Source organism: Vicugna pacos, chromosome 6 (genome assembly GCF_048564905.1).
Source record: "Vicugna pacos chromosome 6, VicPac4, whole genome shotgun sequence".
NCBI lineage: Eukaryota > Metazoa > Chordata > Mammalia > Artiodactyla > Camelidae > Vicugna > Vicugna pacos.
This window is the reverse complement of record NC_132992.1, coordinates 76,239,634-76,264,101: the sequence shown is the minus strand read 5'-3', so window position 1 is coordinate 76,264,101 and position 24,468 is coordinate 76,239,634. Positions and strand designations below refer to the sequence as shown.

The 24,468-nt window shown below is 34.9% G+C and overlaps 1 protein-coding gene across 10 annotated transcripts in view; it reads left to right on the top strand.

Moving 5' to 3' along the window:
• CEP128 (centrosomal protein 128) overlaps nucleotides 1-24,468 on the top strand; it is a 359,486-nt gene that overhangs the window by 39,841 nt on the left and 295,177 nt on the right. For all 10 annotated transcript variants that reach the window (XM_072963536.1, XM_072963534.1, XM_072963531.1 and 7 more), the window contains one exon: nucleotides 12,162-12,278. In XM_072963536.1, the coding sequence (XP_072819637.1) occupies nucleotides 12,162-12,278 (117 nt within the window). The remainder of the gene's footprint in view (nucleotides 1-12,161; nucleotides 12,279-24,468) is intronic.

Genomic DNA, 24,468 nt, shown 5'->3' with positions numbered 1-24,468 from the left:
TAGAACATTACCAATGCACAAGAAGCCTCCTCATTCCCCACCAGTCACTAATTTCTCCTTCCTTGCCCACTATTTTGACTTTTAACTGTATAGATTAATTTTGCCTGTTTGAAATTTTTATATAAATGGAATCATATTTATAGGGCATTTTTTTTGTGTGTCTGACTTCTTTTGCTCATCATGATGGCAGTATATCTGGGTGATCTGTCATGGACTGGCAGTTTATTTTTATTGCTCTTTAGCATTTGTTTGGATATAACGCAATATATTTTGACATTTTATGATATTTGAATTATTTCAAATTTTGGGCTATTACAAATAGTCTACTGTTACCAGTCTTATTATTGCACATGTGCAAGCATTTCTGTTGGTACATAACATAGAGTGCAAATTGCGAGGTGCCTTCAAATTTAGTGGATACCGATTAACAGGTTTCCAAAGTGGTTGCACTCATTTACATCCCTCTAGCGTGTGAGAAACTGTTCTTTCATCTCTTCGGACCTGGTTTTATCAGTCTTTCAGTAGTAGCCATTGTGTTAGGTGCTTATGGTATTTCATCATGGTTTTAATTGGCATTTTCATGATTACTTAACGATGATGAGCATCTTTTCATATGTTTGTTGGCTATTGGCTATTTTCTTTTTTGACATTCCAGTTTGCTTCTTGTGCCCACTTTTTTTTATTGGATTGCTTAGATTTATGGAAAGTTTTTATATATTGTATATGAGTACTTGGTCAGTTATATGTATTCAAATGTTGTCTCCTATGCTACTGCTGTTTGTTCTTATTCTTAAAATTCTCTTAATGGGGTCTTCTGTTAAAATTTAATCTAGTTTACTTTTCCATTTTTTCTTTGTGGTGTGTGCTTTTTTGAGCTGTTTAAGAAATTGTTCCCTATCTTAAGATCATGAAAATATTCTCTTATATAATCTTCTAGAAGCAAATTGTTTTACCTTTCACATTAAGATCTAATATTTACTTAGAAATGGTATTTGTTTCTCATGTGAAGTAGAGGTCATACATTTTATACGGATACCCAGTTGATTCAGTTTAATTTATTGAAAGGACTACCTTTTTCCCCACCACTTTACGCTACATCCTGGTCATAAATCAAATGGTCATATGTGTAGGCATCTGTTATTGGACTCTTTGTTCAATCATCTGGTTAATTTGTCTGTCCCAGTACTCCTGTCATACTGTCTTGATTACTGTTGCTTTATGATAAGTTGTGATATGGTGGAGTAAGTCCTTTTACTTTGTTCTTCAAGCTTGTCTTGTGTGTTTGTCGCTATTTGTATTTCTGTAAACATTTTAGAATCAACGTGAAATTATTTAAAAACCTGCTGGGATCTTGTTTGGGTTACCTTGTTTCCATAGGTCAACTTGAAGAGAATAGAAATCTTTACAATAGTGAGTTTTCCAATTTATGAGCATAGTAAATCCTTCTTAATTTTTTGTAGTTTTTTTTTTTAATCCGGAGGTCTTATATTTAATACATTATTTATAAGATTTGGTCTATTTGATATTTTTATACTATTTTATAGAGTTCATTTTACATTAAAAATATAACAATCTTTGTTTTTTATTTGGAGATTTACCCTTTTACATTTAATGTAAATACTGATTTAGTTTGTATAAATCTACCATCTTACTATTTGCTTTCTATTGGTTCCACCTATATTATGTGTTTAAAATTTCTTCTTCTATCCTTTGGATTTATTAGCTTTCGTTTTTCTAATTTCCTTATTAATTATCTTGGTAGTTATACCTTATTTTGTTGTTCTTTTATGGCTAAGGTAGGGATTAAAACATGCATCCTTAACTTATCAAATCTAGTATACATTAGCACTTTCAGCTCTTCCTAAAATGCAAGGATCTCAGAACACTCTAACTCCAGTGAACTCACTCTCCACTTTTCTGCTATTATCATGTATTTTAATTCTGTATTTAATTGAGCCACACAGGACATTACTGTTTTTGTTTCATAAGTAATTCATTTAGATTTACCTTTATATTTACTCTTTGTTTTACGTATCTTTCTACTTTCTTCATTCCTTTCTGCATCTCTGAGATTCCACATATGCCTTGGGAACATACTTTAAAATTGCCTTTAGAGTGAATCTGCATATACCTGAAAGAATCCCATTTAGAATTTTATTTAGAGTGGGTCTTCTGGTTATAGATCCATCCTCTTTATACTTGTCTGAAAGTGTGTTGAAATGTTGAAAGAGATTTTCACTGGATATAAAATTATAGATAGGCTACTATTTCCCCATTTAGTACTTTGAAGGTAGCATTTTATCATTTTCTGGATCTTGTTGTTTCTGTTGAGAAGTCAGCTGTTAGTCTTATTGGTGCTTTTTTGCGTGATAATAGATATTTTTCTCTGATTGCTTCTGAGTTTTTCCTCTTAGTCTTTGGTTTTCTGCAGTTTTACTATCATGAGCTTAGTTGTGTTCTTTTGATTTGTTGTTTGATGTTATAGTTCCATTATCTTTTCAAAAATTACTTTTACCTAATTCTCTGTCTTTTCTTTTTGGACTTCAAATTTCATGTACTATTAGACTTTTCACTCTATCCCTTTTATCTCTTATGTTCATTTTTATAATTTTTTATTCTTTGTTTCTCCATTCTTTAGTTACTTTCTTCAGCTGAATTAAATCTACTAAACCCATTCACTAATTTTTACTTTCAGTTATTACATATTTCATTTATATATTTTTTACTTTGTAGTTCTTTGCCAATATCCTCAATCTGTGTTTCTGTGTCTTGTAACTCCATTATCTGGATCTTCTGTAGATCTATTTCTATTTCTATTATCTCTTATTTTGCTTGGAGTTTAATCACATTTTTTTTTCCTACTGTTTATTTTTGATTGCCCAGTTATTTTTGTTTGACAGAAAATGTGTTTTATTTTCTTTGAAGAAAACTTGCATTAGATAACTTGATAATTATCACGTATGAAAGGACATAATTGCTTTTTGTTATAGGTTAGGGCCATGGCAATCATCAGTTACCTTATCATTTTTTGTTGAGATATTTCAGTATTAAACTTCAGTGCCAGGTTTCAGCTATTTCTGATTCATCTTTACTGCTAGTGTACAGTCCTTTAGGATTCCAGCCCAAAGGCTGAGTTGTTTTTTGGGGTGGGGGGTGTTTAACTAGGGCCCCCTTTCCTTGGAAAGGCTCTCAATTCCAGTTTTTCCCCTTTAACTCAATACATCTGTTAAAAACTGTTCAGCTTCTCAGTGTCTCTGCTGCCTTTTCTGAAATTGGCTGATATTACAGGGAGAAAAGCTAGAACACCCTCTCCGGGTTTCTTTCAGCTTTTGCATCGTGGTCTCATATGTCTTTATCTTTTTTGCTTTCTGATGCCTGAAAGCGGACATTCATTTAAAATATTATTTCTAGCTGTTTAAATTATTTTCAGTGGAAGGAGTGGTCTGAATTATCCAGTCTGTCATTTTTTGAAGCGACACTTCCTGAATCTTTTTGTATATGTCAGACTTCATTACTGTGCTGTTTCTAATGAACATGAATATATCAGGCTTTTCAGCTGTTGTAAGAGGCTTCCTTTACTTGTTACATAGGTGTACAACCTGTGGGCATGCTAGTAACAAGGGCTTTGATCCAAACTCAGATACCCTCAATATTCTGTTGAGATCCTTGTAGATCTCAGTAAGCTGTGGACGTAGCCAGCTGTACTGTCATGCTGGCTTTTGACATTGTTAGGTAGGTGGGATGGTTTATGTTTGGAGTTTGAAGTGCTGGGTGTATTTCACTGTTTTACAAGAGAGCGCATAGTGAGCCGAGTTATTTTATTTTTATTTCTTTTATATAGCAAGTAAAGCTAGCAAGTACTATTTACATAGTCGAGAGTGTTAATGTAGGTCTAAATTAGAACCACTGAGCTCAGAGTTAACAGCTGAATTCAAAGAAAGCATGTGTTCTTTCATACCATCATTACCATGCATCAGGAATTACTCCACATCAGATAAAGCTATGATTGTACAACTGGATGTCACACCTCACTAGTGCTTATTAGCTCACTGGCATAGCTGATTTACACAACTGTCCAGCATGCCCAGCTCATCAGGACACATCCTTTCATATTGCCAAAACCTGGAAAATTATACACACCTAATTGTGCACTCGATTGAATTGCTCATCTACTAGTCCCTCACATCAGGTTGTTTTGTGCTTTCTGTAATTTGCTTTTAAAGTAAGGCTGTCTCATGACTGTACAGAGTATCTCAAACCTCGTGTGGGTGTATGTAGTTCTGATTAAGAAACAATTGTCTACTGCAAAACTTAAAAACAATATTGTTGAGTTTTAGAAGGTCTTCTGAAGGCCACATGCTGTTTACTTTCAGTTTGTACAAGGCTTAATAAAGATTTTGTGACTCACTTATTCCAATTGAAGTCAACATTTACATTTTATAACTGTTTGACATACTGTGTTGTATTTGTGAATTCATGATAGCATGCTGTCAGGGAAGATGCAGTTCTGTTATTTGAGCATTAAATTTCTCGGAGGCTGCAGCTGTTTCCCCCTCCAGATTTAAGTTTAAAATAAAATTACCAAAGTGATGCACATTTACTGTGAAAAACTTTTAAATATTGTACAAATACATAAAGAAAAATGAATGACTGCCCCTATCTCTCACCAATTCCATTTTCTTTTGGTAACCACTGTTAATCACATTTATTGTGCATTATTCTCAGGCTATAGTTGTTTATCATGAATTTTCTCAGTAACTAGAATATATCTTGAAAGTTTATAGAATACATTTTTCTTTGAGAGGCAAAAGTATGGGTTGCTGTCATACATGCCAAGATCTAATTTGTTACTCCCTTTGTGAATCATAGATTTTTGTTTTTTTATCAAAGTACCCATTGGAAAGGAGTTATTTATAGCATGATGTTGTGGAAAATACTTCCTATTAACACTTAATTGTGATAATAAGCAATCAGTATTTTGTGGGTCTCATACCACAGGGGAAATTTTATTTCATTAGTTGTCTAGTCTTTACCCTTTGAGTGTGATATGAGTCCATATTAAGTTTGATTATTTATGGAGGAAAAAGCCAATTTTTATTTGTTTGCTTGTTTGTTTATTTATTTATTTATTTATTTATTTATTTATGTTTGTGGTTTTTTTCTTTTTTAATTAGGGGAGAGGTAATTAGGTTTATTTATTTTTTAATGGAGGTACTGGGGATTGAACCCAGGACCTCGTGCATGCTAAGCACACACCCTACCACTGAGCTATGCCCTCCCCACTCAATTTTGTTTTTATTTCTGTAAGAGGGTCACTATTTAAATTAAAAATGTAAACATGGATATGGCTGTTTCTGGAAGAGTTGATCATTATTCAAACTCTAAGAATTTTCTCAACACTGCATTGAGGATAAGATGGTTATTGCATAGATCACAACAGCAGGATGTATAATAAATATTTACTGAAATGGATTTAAACCAGCAAACATTGTTAAAGATCTGAGGAATCAACATATTGAAGAACCGGAATACCACCCCATAAATAGAATGCTTTTGTTTCACCTCCTTTCATTAAATGCTAACTTTAAAAACGATTCTAATTTTGATTTTTGTTATTTTGCTAATTTTTATAACTAAATTTAGATAATTTAGGACTTCTTGCTACAACTTAACAGTACATTTGATTAAGATGCACTCTGATAAAAATGAATTTTGTACTGTTAGGTGATACTGTTAATATTTTTCCCTTAGGTCTCAGAAATAGAAAATAAATGTGAGGAGCCAATAATAAATGCAGTCTTTAAAATAATTGTTGTTATTGGGAATTATCCCATCACTCAAAAGTTATGTGTTGTTAGGTACAAAGTCCGTGCGCTTCTGTTGAGAACTGTTTTTACTTGCTTTTCCTTTGGTCTTCCTCATCTCAGGAAATGACATCACAGTCCATCCAGGGTCACCTAGGGTTCACTCTAGATCTTTTTCTTCGTGCTACACTTTCGGTCCATTATCAAATCTTGTCCTTTTTATTTCTGAAATCTTGCTCGGTTCTACTTACTTTTGCCTAATACTTCTGTTCAATCACTTGTATTGAGTTCACTGCAGTGGACTGCATTGAATTTGGTCTCTAGCCTCCTACATTTGCCCCTGTCTGTGCTGACAGTGTCTGTGCCGATTGATTTTCAAAAATTACTATCACAGTGAATTATTCCCATGCTCTTTCAAACCCTACTTGAGGTTTTCGTTTCAAATTTCTTACCATAGCCTGTAATACCTATATTATCTGGCTTTCTTTATGTACTTTGATTTTGCCAAACTCATTCCTACAATGGGGTCTTGGCACTGGCTTCTCTTTTCTTTTCCCAATTTTATACATGGCTGGTTCCCTCTTGTCATTCAAGTCTCCAGTTGAATGTGACCACCTTGAGAGAGGCCTCTGTATCCTGTTTTTTTTTTTATTATATAATTGGTAGCAGTTAGCATAATAAACACAGTTCTGTGTATTGCCTTTTTCACTTATATGTTTTTGAGATTTTAGATTATTCCATATTAGCATCTAATGAGCTTTCTAATTCCTTTCTTCTAGTATTTAAACTATTCCATTGAATGAATGTCCCGTAATTTATTTAACCGATCTCATACTGATGGACATTTAGTTTGTTTTGATCTTTTGCTTTTATACACAGCACTGCATTTATTGACCTTGTATGTGTACCATTTTTTGATACGGGAAAATAAATTGGTAGAATAAATTTATAGAAGTAGATGTACAAAACTAAAGTCTATGTGCGTCTCTAATTTTTTACATATTGCTTAATTTTATAATTTGTATGTTAAATGTCCTCTTTTAATACTTTCATCTGAGAGTTAGCATTCATCTTACTCTTTTCCAAAAAGGATGAAAGGTGGCTTGCCTTAAAATAACAATATGAGGAGTGAGTGTATAGCTCAAGTGGTAGAGTGCATGCTTAGCATATGTGAGGTCCTGGGTTCAATCCCCAGTACCTCCTCTAAGAGTAAATAAATAAGCCTAATTACCCCACCCAAAGAACCCCAATATATATGTTGAAGTTATGTTAATTCTAATTGGCCCCTAATATTGAGTTCTTTCTTCCTATTGGTATAAAATTCCCACACTCCTGCCCTCATCAGCCCCCTCTCTACTCCCAGCAGTTATCCAGGCACCTGGTTACTCAGGTGGAGATGACATTCTCAGTTTTCCTTTACAGCTAAATTGTGACCATGTGACTAAACATGAGCAAAAGCAATGGGTGCAATTCTGAGTTGTCTTCTTGAAAACAAAGCCACTTGTCTGGAACTTACTCTCTATGTGGGTTAAAACGGGGATGTAGCATGACCCAGCTTACCATGCAGATGCAGAGAATGACCTGGGGGTGGTGGAGCAACAGGTGGAGAGATGTGAATTTCTGAATGACCTTAGGGAGCAGAGTGGCCTGCCAGCTTGCCCTGCTTTTTCTTCTGGGCTGTAATATTAGACAGAAACTTTTATCTTATTTGAGCTGATGTGTATTTGATCTTTTTGAAAGAGCCTAGACTGTACCCTAACTGATACAGAAATGTAACATAGAAATAGATGAGAAAGACTAGACACAGAAAACACTAGAATATCCAAATGTATATTTTAGGTCTTTGGTTATTACTGGCTTAGCTGGAGCTGAGTGACTCAGTGTATTAGCAGTAGAAAAAGGAAAGCATTTTGAGCATATTGATCTATCTGGATGATTGGGTCTGTAGATACTTTGGTGGCTTTATAGGGTGATTATAATTTTACCACTGTTGAAATTCATAAAGTACTTTCTGTGTTTCTTCATTTCCAGTCATGCTAGTTTGTGTATGTTTTATTTTTCTCAGTGCTGACTAGCTATAATGTCTATTTGTTTTTACAACTTACGGTTTTCTTCAGACTTGACTAAAACAGAGCAGCATATTATCTTCCCATGTTGCAATGGCTGTATGAGACAGTGGTTCTGTTTGCTTAGTGTCTTCCTGTTCACTCAGTGCTTCTATCAGTTAAGATCAGTTTTAACTGTAAATAACTGAAAACCCCCCAAAACAGTGATTGGAAAAAAGACAAGTTATTTCTCCCTTGTGGAAGAGTCTCAGGTAGGGAGTTCAGGGTTGCATGTGGTGTGCCATGTACTGATGTACAGTATTTAACGGATTCTGGCTCTTCCTGTCATGCCCTTCCTGTTTTTCTGCTGTTCTGGCCTCAACTTCATGGTGTAAGATGGCAGTATTTTTATACTAGGCAGCATGACAGAGGAAGGGATGAGTATGAGAGCAAAAGGTGCCTATGTGCTATCCCTTATGGATAGTTTCTGGAAGATGTCATGACACTTATGCATCTATCCCATTTGCCAACATTTAAGTCACATGGCCAGCTAGCAGCTGAAGAGGCCAGAGAGAGGCCACCTGTCAAATTAAAAATGCTTTTACCATGGAAGAAATAGAGGGTTGTAATATTTTGAAATGGAGAACAAAATTCTATGCAATGGATAGAAATTTTGAGGAGTGGAGAATATTATATATATATATATATATATATACATATATATATATATATATATATATAATATTTTTTTTTCCTTCATCAGACTATTTCTTGGATAAAGATTTATTTGAAAACAGATTTTAAAATTGTGTTAATTATCTATCTATGGCTGTGTAACAAATTTCTCCAAACTTAACTGGCTTAAAACTTTTATTATCTTACAGTTTTTGTCGGTTAGGGAAACATATGTGGCTTAGCTGGGTCCTTTGGCTCTGGGTGTCTCCCAGGCTGCAGTCATCCCAAAGCTTGACAAAAATGGATCTGCTTCCTCCCTCATTCAGTTCCTTGTAGGTTATTGGATTGGAGCATCAGTTCATCATGATTGGCCAGAGGCCTCTCTTGTCTCTTTGACACGTGGCCTCTCCATAGAGCGTCTCACAACATGGCAGCTTGCTTCATTAGAGGGAGAAGGAGAAGATGAGAGAGAACATGCTGGCAAGATGAAAGTCATAATTTTTTGTAAACTAATCATGAGAGTGATGTCTCATCACTTTTGTTGATTCTGTTCATCAGAAGGAAGTTACTAGGGTCAGCCCACACCCAAGAGGAGGAAATTACACCAGTGCAGGAATACCAGGGAGCAGAGACCATTGAAACCACGCCAGAAGCCGCTTAACACAAACATTATTTCAAAACTGAGGAAGAATCCTCCAGATATAGTAATTCTGCATCATGACATGTATGCTGGTAGAGTGGATAATATCCAAATAATCTTGGATTTTGATTTTAGTATTTGGTTACTTGAACTGCTTTCATTTTGATAGGATGCTAATAGGCATAGCCTTCCTGAAATATAGAAGTCATTCAACTCACTAAATTTAATTAGAGAAATTCTAACTATTCATTCAACATCAGTCTTCAACAGATAGAAGCTATTTGAAGGTAGGGTCTGTGAATACATCATGTGTATTGCTGTATCCCTAGCTTCTGCCTAGCGTAAAGCTGGACCAAATTAGTGCCCGTGTATGCTTATTGAATGAATGTGTGAAAATGGACCTGGGAATTACAAGATACTGCTAGAAATGGGGACTTGTATTGGGCTCATTTATCTCATTAATTTGTTGTGTAAGGATCTTACTTCATCTCCTCAGTTTTCTTTTTAGAGTGAAAGATTTCAGTGAAAATTCAGAATTCTTTCAAGTGCTTATTTTTTATAATTTGTTCATTCTTTTGATTCAGTAATTTCACTTAAAGATTGTATCTTGAATTTACAAAAATGGCCTTGAGTTGACAAAAATGATCTTATACATGACTATTTGTCACAGCATATATGAGGAAAAATCAATAAATGTTATCCTATTATCAATAGGGAATTATTTTAATCAATTATGGAGAATAGTGCCTTTGTTAAGAATGAGGGTGTAGATTTGTTGCCATGAAAAGTTGTCCAGGATATGTGAACTGCAAAAAAAAAAAATTATAAACTGAAAAAATTTTATGAAACACTATGTATAACACCTAATTTTTTTAAATGTAGATGAAATGGATGTGTTTGACTAGTAAATGCACATACATGCATAGAAGAATTACTACAAGTATACAACAAAATATTTAACATTGTTTTTGTCCAGATATATGGTATTAGCAGATTTTATGTTATGTATAATCACATTGTTGTGCAGCCAAATACAGAACTCTTTCATCTGCAAAACTGAAACTATACCCATTAAGCAACAACTCTCTATCATTCCTACCTCAGCCCCTGAAAACTACCATTCTGTGCTCTGTTTCTATGAGTGTGACTGCTCTAGGTTCTTCATATAAGTGGAATGATACAGTATTTGTCTTTTTGTTTCTGGCTTTTTTCATTTAGCATGATGTCTTCAAGTTTTATTCATGTTTTAGCAAGTGTAAGAATTTCTTCCCTTTTAAGGCTGAATAATATTCCATTGTATGTATAAATCACATTCTGTTTATCCATTTATCTGCCAATGGAACTTGAGTTGCTTCCATCATTTAGTTATTGTGGATAATGCTGCTGTGAAGATGAGTGTACAGATATCTCTTTGAGACCTTTTAGGCATATATGTAGAAATGGAACTGCTGGATCATAATAGCTGATAATGCTGTTTTTAATTTTTTGAGGAACCACCATACCATTTTCCATAGCAGCTATGCATTTTTACATCCCACTAACAATGCACCAGGGTTCCGATTCCCCCACATCCTCCCCAACACTTGTTTTCTATTTTGTTGATAATAGCCATCCTAATGTGTTTGAGGTGCTTCTGTGTTCTGTGTTATTTATATTCTAAGTGTTGCTATTACTTTTTATATTCAGAGTGAACAATAAAAATATTTTTATTTTGTAAAAATGGAATGAATTAACAACTTTATTTTTTGATATTTATTTTTAATATTGTTTTCTATTCCAATAGGTACTGCATTTATTTCAGATACAGTCATAAACTGTTGGGATATTAACAGTTGATTGCTTAGTTACATTAGAAGCTTGACACTGAAGGGTATTTTGAATTTTTGGTAAAGCACAGTGAATATCATAGTAAATATTTTAATTGTTTTAAGCAAATGATGGAATATTTTTGATCAGCTTTTATTGAATAATTAAACTTATGTTTACCAATGTCTTTTTAAAAACCAATTTGATTTGAGGTGTAATTTACCATAAAGTTAATCTGCTTTAAGTATACAATTCAATGATTTTCAGTAAATGTACTAAGTTGTGCAACTATTACCATCATTCCGTTTAGGACATTACTGTTGCTCCAGTAAGATTCCTTGTGATCAGGACTTTTCTTATAGGATTGGTGGCAAAAGATTTCTTGTTACAAAGGTGTATTTATTGCTTGTCTTAAATAAATACTAATGTCTTCTATCCACTGTATCCTCCTACACCAAATATACAGTTAGTCAAATAGTGTATATTTTATTTAGGGGGCTATATAATGATACACGTAAAGTGTGTTTGAATTTGCACAACTTTTAGCAAGGAAAATCTTGCATCAGACAGAAAATTTCTTTCATGTTTATTTTAGAGAGTCCCAATTAAACATTTTTCAGCTTGACTTTAGTTTTTGATCTTTTGCAGCTGGTTTATTTTTAGCAGATCACAGTAGAAAAGGTTGACAAGCAAATGAAAAGCCCTTTCAATTATTTGCTGCACGTAAATGTCAAAACCTTCCTAGGCAGGTCATGCTTATAGATAATTAAAGGGAGAAAGAACCAAATAGTAGAGTTTATCATTAATAGAGTAATACATGTAGTTGTAGGCATTGGTATTTTTCTTCTAACTCACCAGAGGGCACTCTTTTCTAGTTTATTACGTTCAACTGTGATCTTTTGACATACTATATTATACTTTGAAAAATTTAAGCGCTTTTTTGGGATCCCGGTTTGGATCAATTAGAGACTAACAGTTGTTTTCGATTGCGGCTTTTCATCAATTTTTTTTTATTTGTGACCTGTTTTATATTAGTGTCAATGAAAAGAGTTCTACAAACACGCTTATCTTAAATGCTTTAGAAATGCTATATCTGGCATAAAATATCTTTTCAATTTAGTCTTTTCTTTTTTTTTTTTTTTTTTGCCTAACAGCTCTATAATGTCACTGTTTCTCTTTGTTCATGTTAAGGTTTCAGATCGGGTGGAGCGACGGCTTCAGGAAATAGAAAGAGAGATGCGTACAGAAAGAGAGCTGGTGGAAAGACGTCAGGATCAGCTGGGACTTATTTCTTTGCAGCTACAGGAGGTTGGTGAAAAATACCTTCTCAGAGTGTCATCTTGAGTTTGGATAGTTATTCAGCTATTGTTAAAATGATCATAGTTCCTTAGTTGTTGCATGTCTCAGTATAGTTCATTTCATATGAGAAGTGCAGCATATTGGTTATAGTCGAGTGTGTGAAGATGGTGTCTGGTTTAAGCCCAGAGCCTACAGCTGTGAGTCCTTGGGCAAGTTCCTTAACTTCTCCAGGCTCATTTCCTCTGTGGAATATAGAAATAATTATAGTATTTATTTAATCAGACTGGTGCAGGGATAAATGAATTAATGCAGGTAAAGCACTTAACATAGTATCCAGCATGTGCTCAATACATGTGAACTGAAAGTATAATTATCCTGATTAATTTTCTTTGGTGTGAACTAGACCAGGGGTCAGCAAACTGTGGCCTTTGGGCTGTATCTAGCCCACTGCTGATTTTTGTAAATAAAGTTTTATTGAAACACAGCCAACCCATTCATTTTCAGTTTGCCTGTGGATGCTTTTGTGACAGAATGGCAGAGTTGAGATGTTATGAAAAAGACCATATGGCCCACAAAGCTTAAAATTAGTATTGACTGCCTGGCCTTCTATAGAAAAAATTTGCAGACCCCTGGGCTAGACTATCATCAAAGCATTTCAAAATGGAGGTCACTTACCCTTTAGGTAACATTTTTAATTTTGAAACTTCAGACTAATGAAGATGTTGAAAAATTAAACAAAGGATTTCTGCCTATCCTTTACTTCAGCTTCCCCAGTATTTATATTTTACAGACTTGCTTTATTTTATATATATATATATATATATATATATATATATATGTTTCCATATATATGTATATCTAAACTTTTTTGAGCTAGTTGTAAATACTTTTAAATCTAAATAATATGGTGTGTACATCCTCTTCTGTAATCACAGGAAATTAACATTGGATCAATACTATGTTTTAACCTATAGTTTTTATTCAAATTTTGTCACTTAAAGTTCTTTTCTGTTCCAGGATACAGTCAATATGGGATTACATATAGCATTTGACTATCATGTCTCTTTAGTCTCCTTTAATCTGGAACAGTTGTCAGTCGTTCTTTGTCATTTGTGATCTCAGCAACTTTCCAGAACACTGGCCAGTTATTTTGTAGAATGTCTTTCTTTTTAGGTTTGTTGATTTTTCCTCATGACTAGATTCAGGTGATAGACTTTTGACAGGAAGCCCAGAGAAATGGTGTTGCATTTTTCCCAGGATATCATACCAGGAGGCATGTAATGTTAATTTGGTGAAAACGGAATGTTGATTAAGGTATTGCTTGCCAGGTTTCTCTACTGAAAAGTTACTATATTATACCTGTTTAATTATTTATTTTATTGGGAGACTCTTTGAAACTTGAAAATAGACTATTTCTCTTAATATTTTCACCCACAAATTTTAGCATCTGTTGATGATTCTTTTGTAAAATGGTTACTGCTGTAAGTGATACTAAACACTGATTTAAAAAATACTGTCATTTCTTCTACATTTATTAGTTGGATTCCTACTGTAAGAAAAGGCTTTATCTTTTTCTCCACCCATTAATTTATTCATTAATATTGGTGTAGATTTGTGAATTCTCATTTTATTATATTGGTTGTGTCTTGTAACTGTCTTTATAAGAAAATTAATTTGTGAAATTCCCTTTAAATGTTTCTTAGTTCTATACATAGAGTATACAAAATTAGAAACAGCAGAAAAACCAAAAGATTTAAAAAGAAAAGGAATTTTTTTCTTTTACAATGTGATTTTCTCCAAAAGTGATGTTCTGCAAATGCACTTATGTGTGCTTGAAGATCATTAACTCTTATAAATCGACAGATTAAAATTTTTCTTAAGTATTAGAACACATGCCAATTGAAAATTAGGAACAAAAATTGCAACCCTGAAATTACAGTGTAAGCTGATAGAAAAACCTGCTTTTGTTTTCTAAAATTCCATTTTTCCTCCATTTCACAAAAGGAAGCATACCCTTGTTAGTTGGTAATTACTTTGAAGAGGATACTTTGTTGAATAATTAGATACAGCATGTGGGTAGCCTTTTTTTTTAAACCTTGATTTTTATACATTTGTTCTCAAAGCAAATTGCATCTGGTGAGCATAAGAATAGTACTGAGGAGACAATTGTTCTTTTCTGCAAGAGAAAATTAGAGAAATTTTCTGTGCTTATTTTCTACTCTCTCTGCAGAATGCACAAAATTACAAAGAAAGAGGGAGAGGAAGATTGCTTCCCACCCCTATTTTTGAAGAAACCAGAGCTTGAATATTTGCACTGTAATTGTCAATTTGACTAAAAGCTTGAGCAGTGATTTGGAATTTCATCTCTGACAGTACAATAGAGGATCACCATTGATAAGAAATGTTTAATTTCATATTTTGTCACTGTAATATAAGCGGTGGCCTATATGCTTTTAAAAGGTGGTTTTGGATTAAACAGTACAGTGGAAACTGGCAAGGATTAATTTAGGCTGATGCGTTTTCCTACTCCCAAGTTAAGTGGCTCAGACTGTTCTGGAAAGGTCATGTTTAAGGAGAGAAAACACTTTGCTTTCTTTTCAGTATTAAAAAATGCAGAAATATCTATACTGTATAATAATAGTAATTGGTCTATTTTGTTTCTGGCTCTGGTGAAAAATTGAATCTCTAGGTGAGTACGTAGGCCTGGACTTCTAGCTGCTAATTTTTTTCTGCTTCCCTAAAAGGTGTAATTCAATGTTAGTGAACATTACGACATTCAAAAGTTGTTAAAAGATTAGGAGCAGTCGTTAAAAATTCCAGGATATCAGGGATATCTAGGTATAATGTATTACAGGGAGGCAATCTGTGGTTTTGGCTAAAGCCTGCTTTTTTCTAAGTGATCCAATGAGGCTCTTAGGTGCTTGGGGCTTTATCTGTTCCCATTCAATGAAATCACAGTATTGGTCTTTGGAAATTGGTTGAGGGAAGCCACTCTTCTTGTTTTAGAGTTTTTAAAGAATTGTTCCCTCTTTTCTTTTTTTTTTTTTTTTCTTTCCTCCTGGTTTAAGCAAGAGGGCTGTGCGCATGCTCTGGGATCCACTTCCCTTGGTGAGCCTCAACTGCTTGTGTGCTAGTGATGTCACATGAATGTCAGATTTTTTTTTTTAACTTGGTAAGGACCTTTCAAGGGCCTTCAGAACTTATGTATTGCATTTTAAACAACATTGTTTTTGTATCTTAGTAGAGGTCTCTTTAGAGAGATGAATGTTTTATTAGTTGTGCAATAATATTCTTTTCATTTAGCTCTTTTTAAATATATGTCTATTTTTTAAACACCTTTATTGTGGTATGATTCCTGTACAGTAAACTACACATATTTCGGGTGTACATTTTGATGAATTTTGATAGATGTATACACCAGTGAAACCACCACCACAATCAAGATAGCTAACATTTCCATCACTTTTGAAGAGGTGCAAGTTTCGAATTCCCAATTTGTCCCTTCCCACCCCCTTTACCCTCTGGTAACCATAAGTTTGTTCTCTGTGTCTGAGTCTGTTTCTGTTTGGTAGGTAAGTTTATTTGTGTCCTTTTTTTTTGGTCCCACATAGAAGCAATATCTTATGGTTTATTTCTTTCTCTTTCTGGCTTATTTCACTTAGAATGACAATTTCCAGGTCCAACCTTGTTGCTGCAAATGGCATTATTTTATTCTTTTTTATGGCTGAGTAGTATTCTGCTGTATATATATACACCACATCTTCTTTATCTAGTCATCTTTCCATGGACATTTGGGTTGTTTCCATATCTTTGCTATTGCAAATAGTGCTGCTGTGAACATTGGTGTGCATGTGTCTTTTCAAGTTCTATTTTCCTCCAGGTATATGCCCAGGAGTGGGATTGCTGGATGATATGATAAATCTATTTTTAGTGTTTTGAGGAATCTCCATACTGTCCTCCATTGATTGCATCAATTTACATTCCCACCAACAGTGTAAAAGGGTTTCTTTTTCTCTACACTCACTCTATCATTTATCGTTTGTGGACTTTTTAATGACGGCCATTCTGACTGGTGTGAGATGACATCTTGATGTAGTTTTAATTTGCATTTCTCTAATAATTAGTGATATTGATCATCTTCTCCTGTGCTTTTTCTTGCCATCTGGATGTCATCTTTGGAGAGGTGTCTATTTAGGTCTTTTCCCCATTGTTTGATTTGATTGCTTGTTTTTTTGATATTAAGGTATGAGCTGTTTGTGTATTTTGGAAATTAGCCCCTTGTCGGTTGCATCATTTGCAAATATTTTCTCCGTTTCCATAGGTTGTTTTTTTCGTTTTGTTTCTGGTCTCCTTTGCAGTACAAAAGCTTTTAAGTTTAATTAGGTTCCATTTGTTTATTTTTGCTTCTATTTCTGTTATTCTAGGAGCTGATTTGAAAAAAATACTGCTGTGATTTTGTACTGCCTATGTTTTCCTCTAGGAGTTTTATAGTATCTGGTTTTACATTTAGGTATTTAATCCATTTTGAGTTTATTTTTGTGTATGGTATTAGAGAATGTTCTAATTTCTTTCTTATATGTAGCTGTCCAGTTTTCCAGCACTACTCACATAGTTCTTTTAAATTTTGAATGATTATTCTAGTACTCTGAACTTTTACTAATTGAATTAAAATATTGTTAAACCTAGAACCATCATTCTTTTCCTTGTTGAACCATTGTACAAACAATCAAGTGGGTGTTTGAACATTAGGGTACATTTGTCATGTTTCACATTTCTTTTGATCAGACATTTGACAGTAAGGTAACTTTGATTAGTTAAATTTAGTGGCGTGAGGTAGGAATGGTGGGTGCTAGGGACTTGAAAGTGGTATTTAGATGCTAAGCCCAAATCAAAACTCTTCTGCAGGTTCAACTTTTACATAAAATCTTAGATTAAATTTCTACCTCTTAGCTGTGGCATCTTGGGAATTCCTGACTTGTTTTTTCACTGGCTGTTTCTTATAAAATAAATGTGACTTATTCATCTTCAGGTAAATTACGTAAAATGAAAAACATGAGATAAATGCTGTTTATCTGTTTTTCAGACCATTTCATAGCACAGTAAAATGCTAGCTCCCTAATCTAGCCCCACCAAGGATACTCCATGCTTGCATATAACCTAAGGTGAATCAGGTGCTTTAAGGTTTAAAAACGTTTCATGGAGAAACCCCTGGGACAGGCAAGGCATGGAACCTTAATCGAAGATAGTGAAAACTAAGTGAGAAATTAAATGTAAGGTGGGAGCTCAGTGGTTTCCAGTTTGCTCTGTGGAAAAATCAGATTGTGTGAGCCTCATCAATAAAATAAGGTCATATGCAGAAAAACTGATAAAAATTTCCCCAATATTTTCCTTCATCTTTTGGCATCTGTACCAATTGTGAGAAACCTAGTAAAGAAATAGCTATTCATTCCTTCCCAGAAATGTCATTGTGGCTCCAGAAATGCTGAGTAATATGGCTGCTTCAACAAATAAAAGCCTTGGGTACTGTTTTTTAATGTATTTAGTTTGGACTCATTAAGGGAGAAGCTTCCACTGAAGCCAAGAATGTTTTCCTAATGTCCTCCTAATAGCTTTAGCGTCTCCCTTCAGACTTCTGAGCCAGTTTAGAGGAGATCCTAGTCCAGCAAGTGTTGTTAATACGTCCTTGCTAACCCCTTCTCCCGCTCTTCCTTGTGAGACCCCCCTACTTGGTTTGGAGACATGGAGGCCTTTCTGAGGCTGCTGGATTATTGACTCCCCTTCACTTACTTTTCCAAGGCTAAATTGTGAAACTTTTGCTTGGCCTTGTTGTTACCATAGTTAATGCCTTCTTTTTGTAGATATCCCTGACATTTTCTCATGTTTATTTTATAATAAATATTGATACAATCCCCAGTGATATTATTAGATGCCTTTTATATAAGTGCCCATTAAATCACCCTCACATCGACCATCTCAATAGCCTACCTGGCCAGAAAGACCAGTAGAATTTACAAGTAAATGAGAGTTTATAAACAGAACACCAGCTGTATGGAAAGCACAAGGAGAGCTCAGAGGGATGCACCTTATTTTCTCAATCCTTGGGATATGAACTCTAGAATTTAGTGCACTGTAAGGTCTCGGTGACCAGCTGAGTGTAGTAGGCAGAGACTGATACAGGCAGGGTGACAACACCAAGGCGCTCAGGGTACCTAGTGGGTGAAAGCTCTGAGGATCACACCAGGACAACCACACATGTACTACTCCATGGGGAAATGTGTGTAGCAAGAGAAAATTCAGAAACTCTGCTCTAGTGTTTTTCTTCGTAGGATGAATCTGTGTGTATAGGATAAATCTGGGCTTTATTTTGAGCCATACTTTTTATTCTTTTAATAAACCTTAATCCCATTGACTCTTTTTCTCCTTCTTTCGCAAAGATGGTTTTTTTCTCCTCACTATCCAGTTTCCGGTGATACATATTATGAGTTGAGGTTTTTAAGTTTCAAATTATTACTGTTAATTACCGTTTCTTGATATGTTGTCTCTTTTAATTGTAATTGTTTTGAGCATTTTTTATTTCTAGCATTTAATATAGTATGGACTTAATATTTGTTGAATGCATTGAGTGGTGACCATATTCATGCATTGTTTTGATCCAATGTTTAACTAGTTTTATTTCTCACATAGTTCTTTCCTTTTAAAATTTTAATGAAATATTTAGTATGAAAAGTATTTACATATGATCTAGCAAACGTATAACTAAATGTGATCCTATAATAAATGCCCATACAAACATTCTTTTTTTAGTGCAGCTTTATTTGCTCGACTCGTTTTCCTTCCTGTCTCTTCCCCTCTGTTCTCTCATCATCAATCACTACCCCTACTCCCTAAAAAAGGAACCAGTGTAAACAGCCTGAGATACATCCCTTTATATCTTTCTTTCTGCTGTTAATTATCCTGGACAGATGTGTGTGTGTGTACCCTATATACACCTCTGCATATATAGATTTTTTGAGTATGTTTTTATTTTAATAAAATGAGATCCCATTATATATATATATTTCTTCATTTTGCTTTTTTTTCTCACTGGTACTTTCCAGAAATTCTTCCAGTTAGTGGATGTGGCTCCAACTGAATCTTTTATTACCATGGACAGATCTTTTATTACAGTTCAGATTATCAGAGTAGTTCTCCAAAAGGCTCTTTCTGTGTTTCTTTAAGCAAAATGGTTGAAAGTGGCCCTTTTTCTCACATTCCTACTATTAGTTGTGGTTATAATTATTAATTTTTGCCAAGCTGATGGGTATAAAGTGTTAACTCATTTTTATATTTATTTGCATTACCAATTAGTGAATTTGAGCATCTTTTCATATACTTGTTGGCAGTTTGCATTTGTGCCTGTACAGATAGCCTATTTATAACTTTTGCTCTTTTAAAAATACTGGATTATTTGAGTTTTTTTTCCCCAGGATTTTAACTTTTTTAATGGCAGAAGGAAAGAATCTCAGTTATTTCTTATATGACTAATGAGTTGCCTTTGCATCTTTTTTGAATAACTTCTTCTTTCCTCTCTGATTTAAATGCCATTTCAGTTGTATAGTTTCTTATGATACCTGTCTGGATTCTGTGTGCTTTGCTATTGATCTGTTTGTTCCTGAACTGGTATCATTTTGTCTACATTATTTGTCTTTCATTATATTTTGATAAATGATAATGAAAATCTCTGGTCATATTCCATGAAAAGTCCTGCTTGCATTTGATTGTAATTGTACTAAATATATAGATTAATTTGAAGAGACGGTGTTTTCTAATTGTCTTCAATAATATTTTATAATTGTCTGTATAAAGGTCTTGTACATCTTTGGTTAGACTTATTCCTAGGTAAGGAATTATTCCTCATGATTTTTCTGTTGTGAATAGGATATTTTCTTTGATTGCATCTCTAATTGGTTATTTGTAGTATATAGGAGTACAGTTGGTTTCATAAGTGGCTCTTTTAGTCAACAATTTTGCTTAATGATCTTATTATAATTTGTTAGTAGCTTTACTGACATATTGTCTATTATGTAGATAATCATATCATTTGAAATTAAAAGCAGTTTAATCTCTTTCTTGTAATTCTTGTTGTTGTTGTTGTTGTTGTTGTTGTGGCTTTATTGCACTAGCTAGAAACTCAAATTCAGTGTTGAATATAAGCAAAGATAGCAAGAATCTTTGCTTTATTCTTGTATTTATTGAGATGCTTCTGAAGTGTAAATGTTATTATATGGTGTTTGCTCCTGGTTTTGAGTGCCATTCTTTATCATATTAAGAACCTTGCCATCTGTTCCTAGATTGCCAAGAGAGGTTGATACTTTATTTCTTTATTATTATTATTATGAATAAGAAAGGTTTAATAGTTACGCTGCTACAGATGACAGCAGTCCACACAGACAAGAGGTGCCTATGTGGGCATTGAGGGTTGGTTGTTGGGATCCTTTATATAAAATAGGATCACAGGTGTCTGATCGGCTTGTGTGCAAGTCTCTGATTGGTTGTAGGTGAAGTAAGAGGCTTAGAGTCCATGAAGGGTGGTGGGATCTATGACTCTGATAAGGTGGGCTGAAACAAGTCAGCCAGAGCTATTGTGAGATTAGGCATTACCTGGGGCTATTAGTTTGCTGGGGGAAACATGCCCAGGGAAGAATGTCAGACATCTGAGAGCCTAGGAAGGGAGTCATTGGACTCTGCAGGACGCCAGTTGGCCCAACATTCCCCACTGACAGATTGGCAGTGACAAATCTTTGGAACAGGGGCGAGGGGCTCTTCTTCCATATCTACTTCCTGTTAAATGGGGCGTTGCATCGTCTCTGCCAATTGTGCCAGTCTGTCTGGGGTTATGGGGCCCTGACATCCCTGCAGCCTTAAAGATGGGAGTGGAAGGAGGCCCCAGTGGCGTCCATGGGCTGCATCACCAGGATGTTGGCTTGGTTCATGGCGGCAGTCTTGGTAAGAGGGATGTCTTTGTTCCTAAATTCTTGGACCTCAAAGGGAGACACTTGTTTTTGTAAGAGAGGGATGCAATACAAAAACAAGCATATACCAAGATAAATAGCTAAACCTAATAAAAACAGAGAAGAAATTTGAGGATGTCTGAAAAGAAAGACCTTTTCCCTTTAGGGATCTAGGATAAGGCATTGGAGTACCAGTCACAGTTCAGTGACTACGATGAAGTAGTAAGTATAGGCATAAAGATGTCACGAGCCATGTGGTTTTGTAAGACAGCTTTCCTTAATGGCTGCAGCAGATGTCACTATTAATGATCTTAGTGCTTTTTTAGATAGGAGGAGATGTAAGAATTTGGGCTCATTAAATCTTCTCCTGAAAATACCTAACTATCTGAAGGCCTGCTTTGCCAGTTTTCCTAGAGCACAGAGTGCCTCGTTCCTGATTACCACCCTGGGCTCCTTTCAGGGTGCGCTGATGGTCAGCAATCTCAGTGGCTTGTGACTTAATCCTTGTAGAGGCAGATGGCAAGTACCCGGCTTGGAAGGCATTTCATGACCACTTCCTCCCACAGTGCAGGGAGTGCTCATTCCTACGTCAGGCACGGGTTTCGTTGATAGGCCACTCAGTGTGCTGTTTATTATGACACTAGGCCTCATTAACAGTAGCAGAAATCTGGACCACCTATCTTACTAGTCTGTTATGGTCCAGGAAAATATCCTCTCTTGTAGCTTCTTCCCAAATCTAGAGTTGTACTATTACAATCACAAATCTCCTATAGAATTATATGTCTGGTTAGCTGTTTCAAGTTGCTGCTTGTTGCTCTGATTGAGGCTGAGTAACTTTAGAAGAAGATTCATATTTATTGCCAGGATTAGAACACGTATTGATTGGCCAGGTGGGGGAGTCCCACCTAGTAGTATCACGAGGGGCCTGAACAGAACTGCAGTTTCTTTCTTACACAATAAATTTCCTAAGGGCCTACCAATTAGACTCTTAGAGTGGAGAAATCCACCAGGGTGACGCAGAAGTACTGGATATAGGTAGTTGCCCATAAACATAACAGAACTTTAACTCTGAGTTTACCAAATTGCTAAGTCATAATAAGCTTGAGAAGAGTTTTTTTTTAATATCTAGAGAGCACGGATTAAAAGCAAGTAATATTTTAGATAAGACTAAAAATTATGACCATAGTCATCAGTTTACTCAGTCCTGTGTAATCCTTTTTGTTAACAGTTTTATGAAATCAGAGTTTCCATCATACTTTTAAATATCTTGCCCAGTTCAGTAGTATGATTTAAAAGTTATCAGAAACCTGTACTTGTCAAAATGTCCTTTCCAGAATCTTCTAAAGAGAAAGCATCAGAGTAAAAACCAGAACTGTCTATGAATGACAAAAGACTTAAGCATGGTTTAACACCTGGTTACACTGTGATAAAGAAACCTGGTTACAATAACCAGAATTATGGCTGGTAACATTTTAGACATACCAGATTTTTATGAATTCTATATAATTTTTAGAATATATTAATAAAATTTTCCCATACAATATAACCTCCTTAGCAGGTCACCCACCAGCAGCTTCTACCTGATACAAGAATCGAAACTAGAAGGCCTAGCCAGTCTGCAGGCTTGGCCAATCTGGAGACCTCATCTGCAAAAAGTGGAGAGAAGGCACAGAGGGGCACAATGTGGTTAGGCCCGAGAACCAAGTTGTGTCTCAAGGGCCAGAGTCAGAGGAAGGGAGAGATGGAGAGAAGGGTATTTAGAAAAGACGCCTTTCCCATATGCATTCACTACTAAGGGCAGAGAGTTATTTCCATCTGTCAGACTGAATTTCAAATCCTGCCAAGAGTAGCCCAGCCAGGCTTCCTCAGTCCTTGGTTAAGACTTTGGGGACTTCCCAAACACTAGGGAGCGGCAGGAAGGTATAAGAGAGGAAAGGAAAGCAGAAAGGAAGAAGGGAACCTGCCCTGGTGATCTGGCTTCCAGAATGGAACTTCTGATCAAGCCTCGGAGTGTCAGATAAAGCCAGGGAGAGACCCCCATAGGAGGGGAGAGAGGAGAAAGAGAAGCCCAAAGGGCTGCACGGGCCACTAAACGTTGTGGGACACGGCATGGTGGTCTGAGATGCCAGTTGGTAAAATAATTCACCAAAGGCAAAGGATGAGAATAGAAAAGGAGTTTATTAGGGGTACACAGATGAGAGTGCTTGTGTGAGCTGAGAGGCTGATTTTTTAACATCATGAATGGGTTATGAAATTCATCAAATAATACTGCTGCCTTCTCTTTTAATATTTAAATGCCATGGAGTCTTTCAGTAGATGCTGAACTCTTTGTATGCCTGAGAACTTTTCTTGGTCATAATGTATTGTTTCTCATACATTGCTGATTTAATTTGATTTAATAGTCTTTTCTTTAGAATGTTTATGTTTGTGATTGAGATCGGTTATAATTTTCTTTGCATTACTCTTTTTGGTTTTGAAAGCAAGGTTACGTTTATCTCATAAAATTAGTTCACTGGATTCCTTCTTTTTTCTTTTCCTTGGCTCTGTTTAAGAGAGGGATTGTTTGTTTCTTGAATGTTTGTTAAAACTCCCCCATGAAATCATTGGTGCCTGTTACCTTTTTTTGGCTGAGGTTTTCAGTTTCTTCAATGTTTTTTGGTTTATATAGCCTTTTTGTCAGCTTGGTAATTATTCATAACTTTGAAGTTATCCATTTTGTTGTGTTTTAAAATTAATTTAAAGAAGCAGTCATAGCTCTCTAATATTTTTTTCAGTCTTTTTCTGAAGCTATATCCTTTTCCCTTTAATGTTATTTAGTTCTTTTTCTTTATTAGTCTTGCTGGACATGATTATTAGTTTTTGTTTTGACTGGCTTTGTTTATTACTTCATCAACTTCTGCTTTGAACTCTTTTCCTGATTATTTTTAGATTACTGCTTTATGTTTTAGACTTGCAAGTTAAGTGATTAATTGACTTTCTACTTTGTCTTTTTAATACTGTAAATTTATGATCAAATTACTATATGGTTTGATATGCTATTCTCTTATGGTAGTTTATTTCTAAATCTTTTGTAATTTCTGTTATGATTTTCCCTATAATTTGACTTATTTAGGAATGCCTTTTGGAATTTTCAAATATACGTGTATGCTTATTTTTAAGCTCTTTATTATTTATTTTTAAATTGATCCCTTTTAAATTTGTTGAAACTT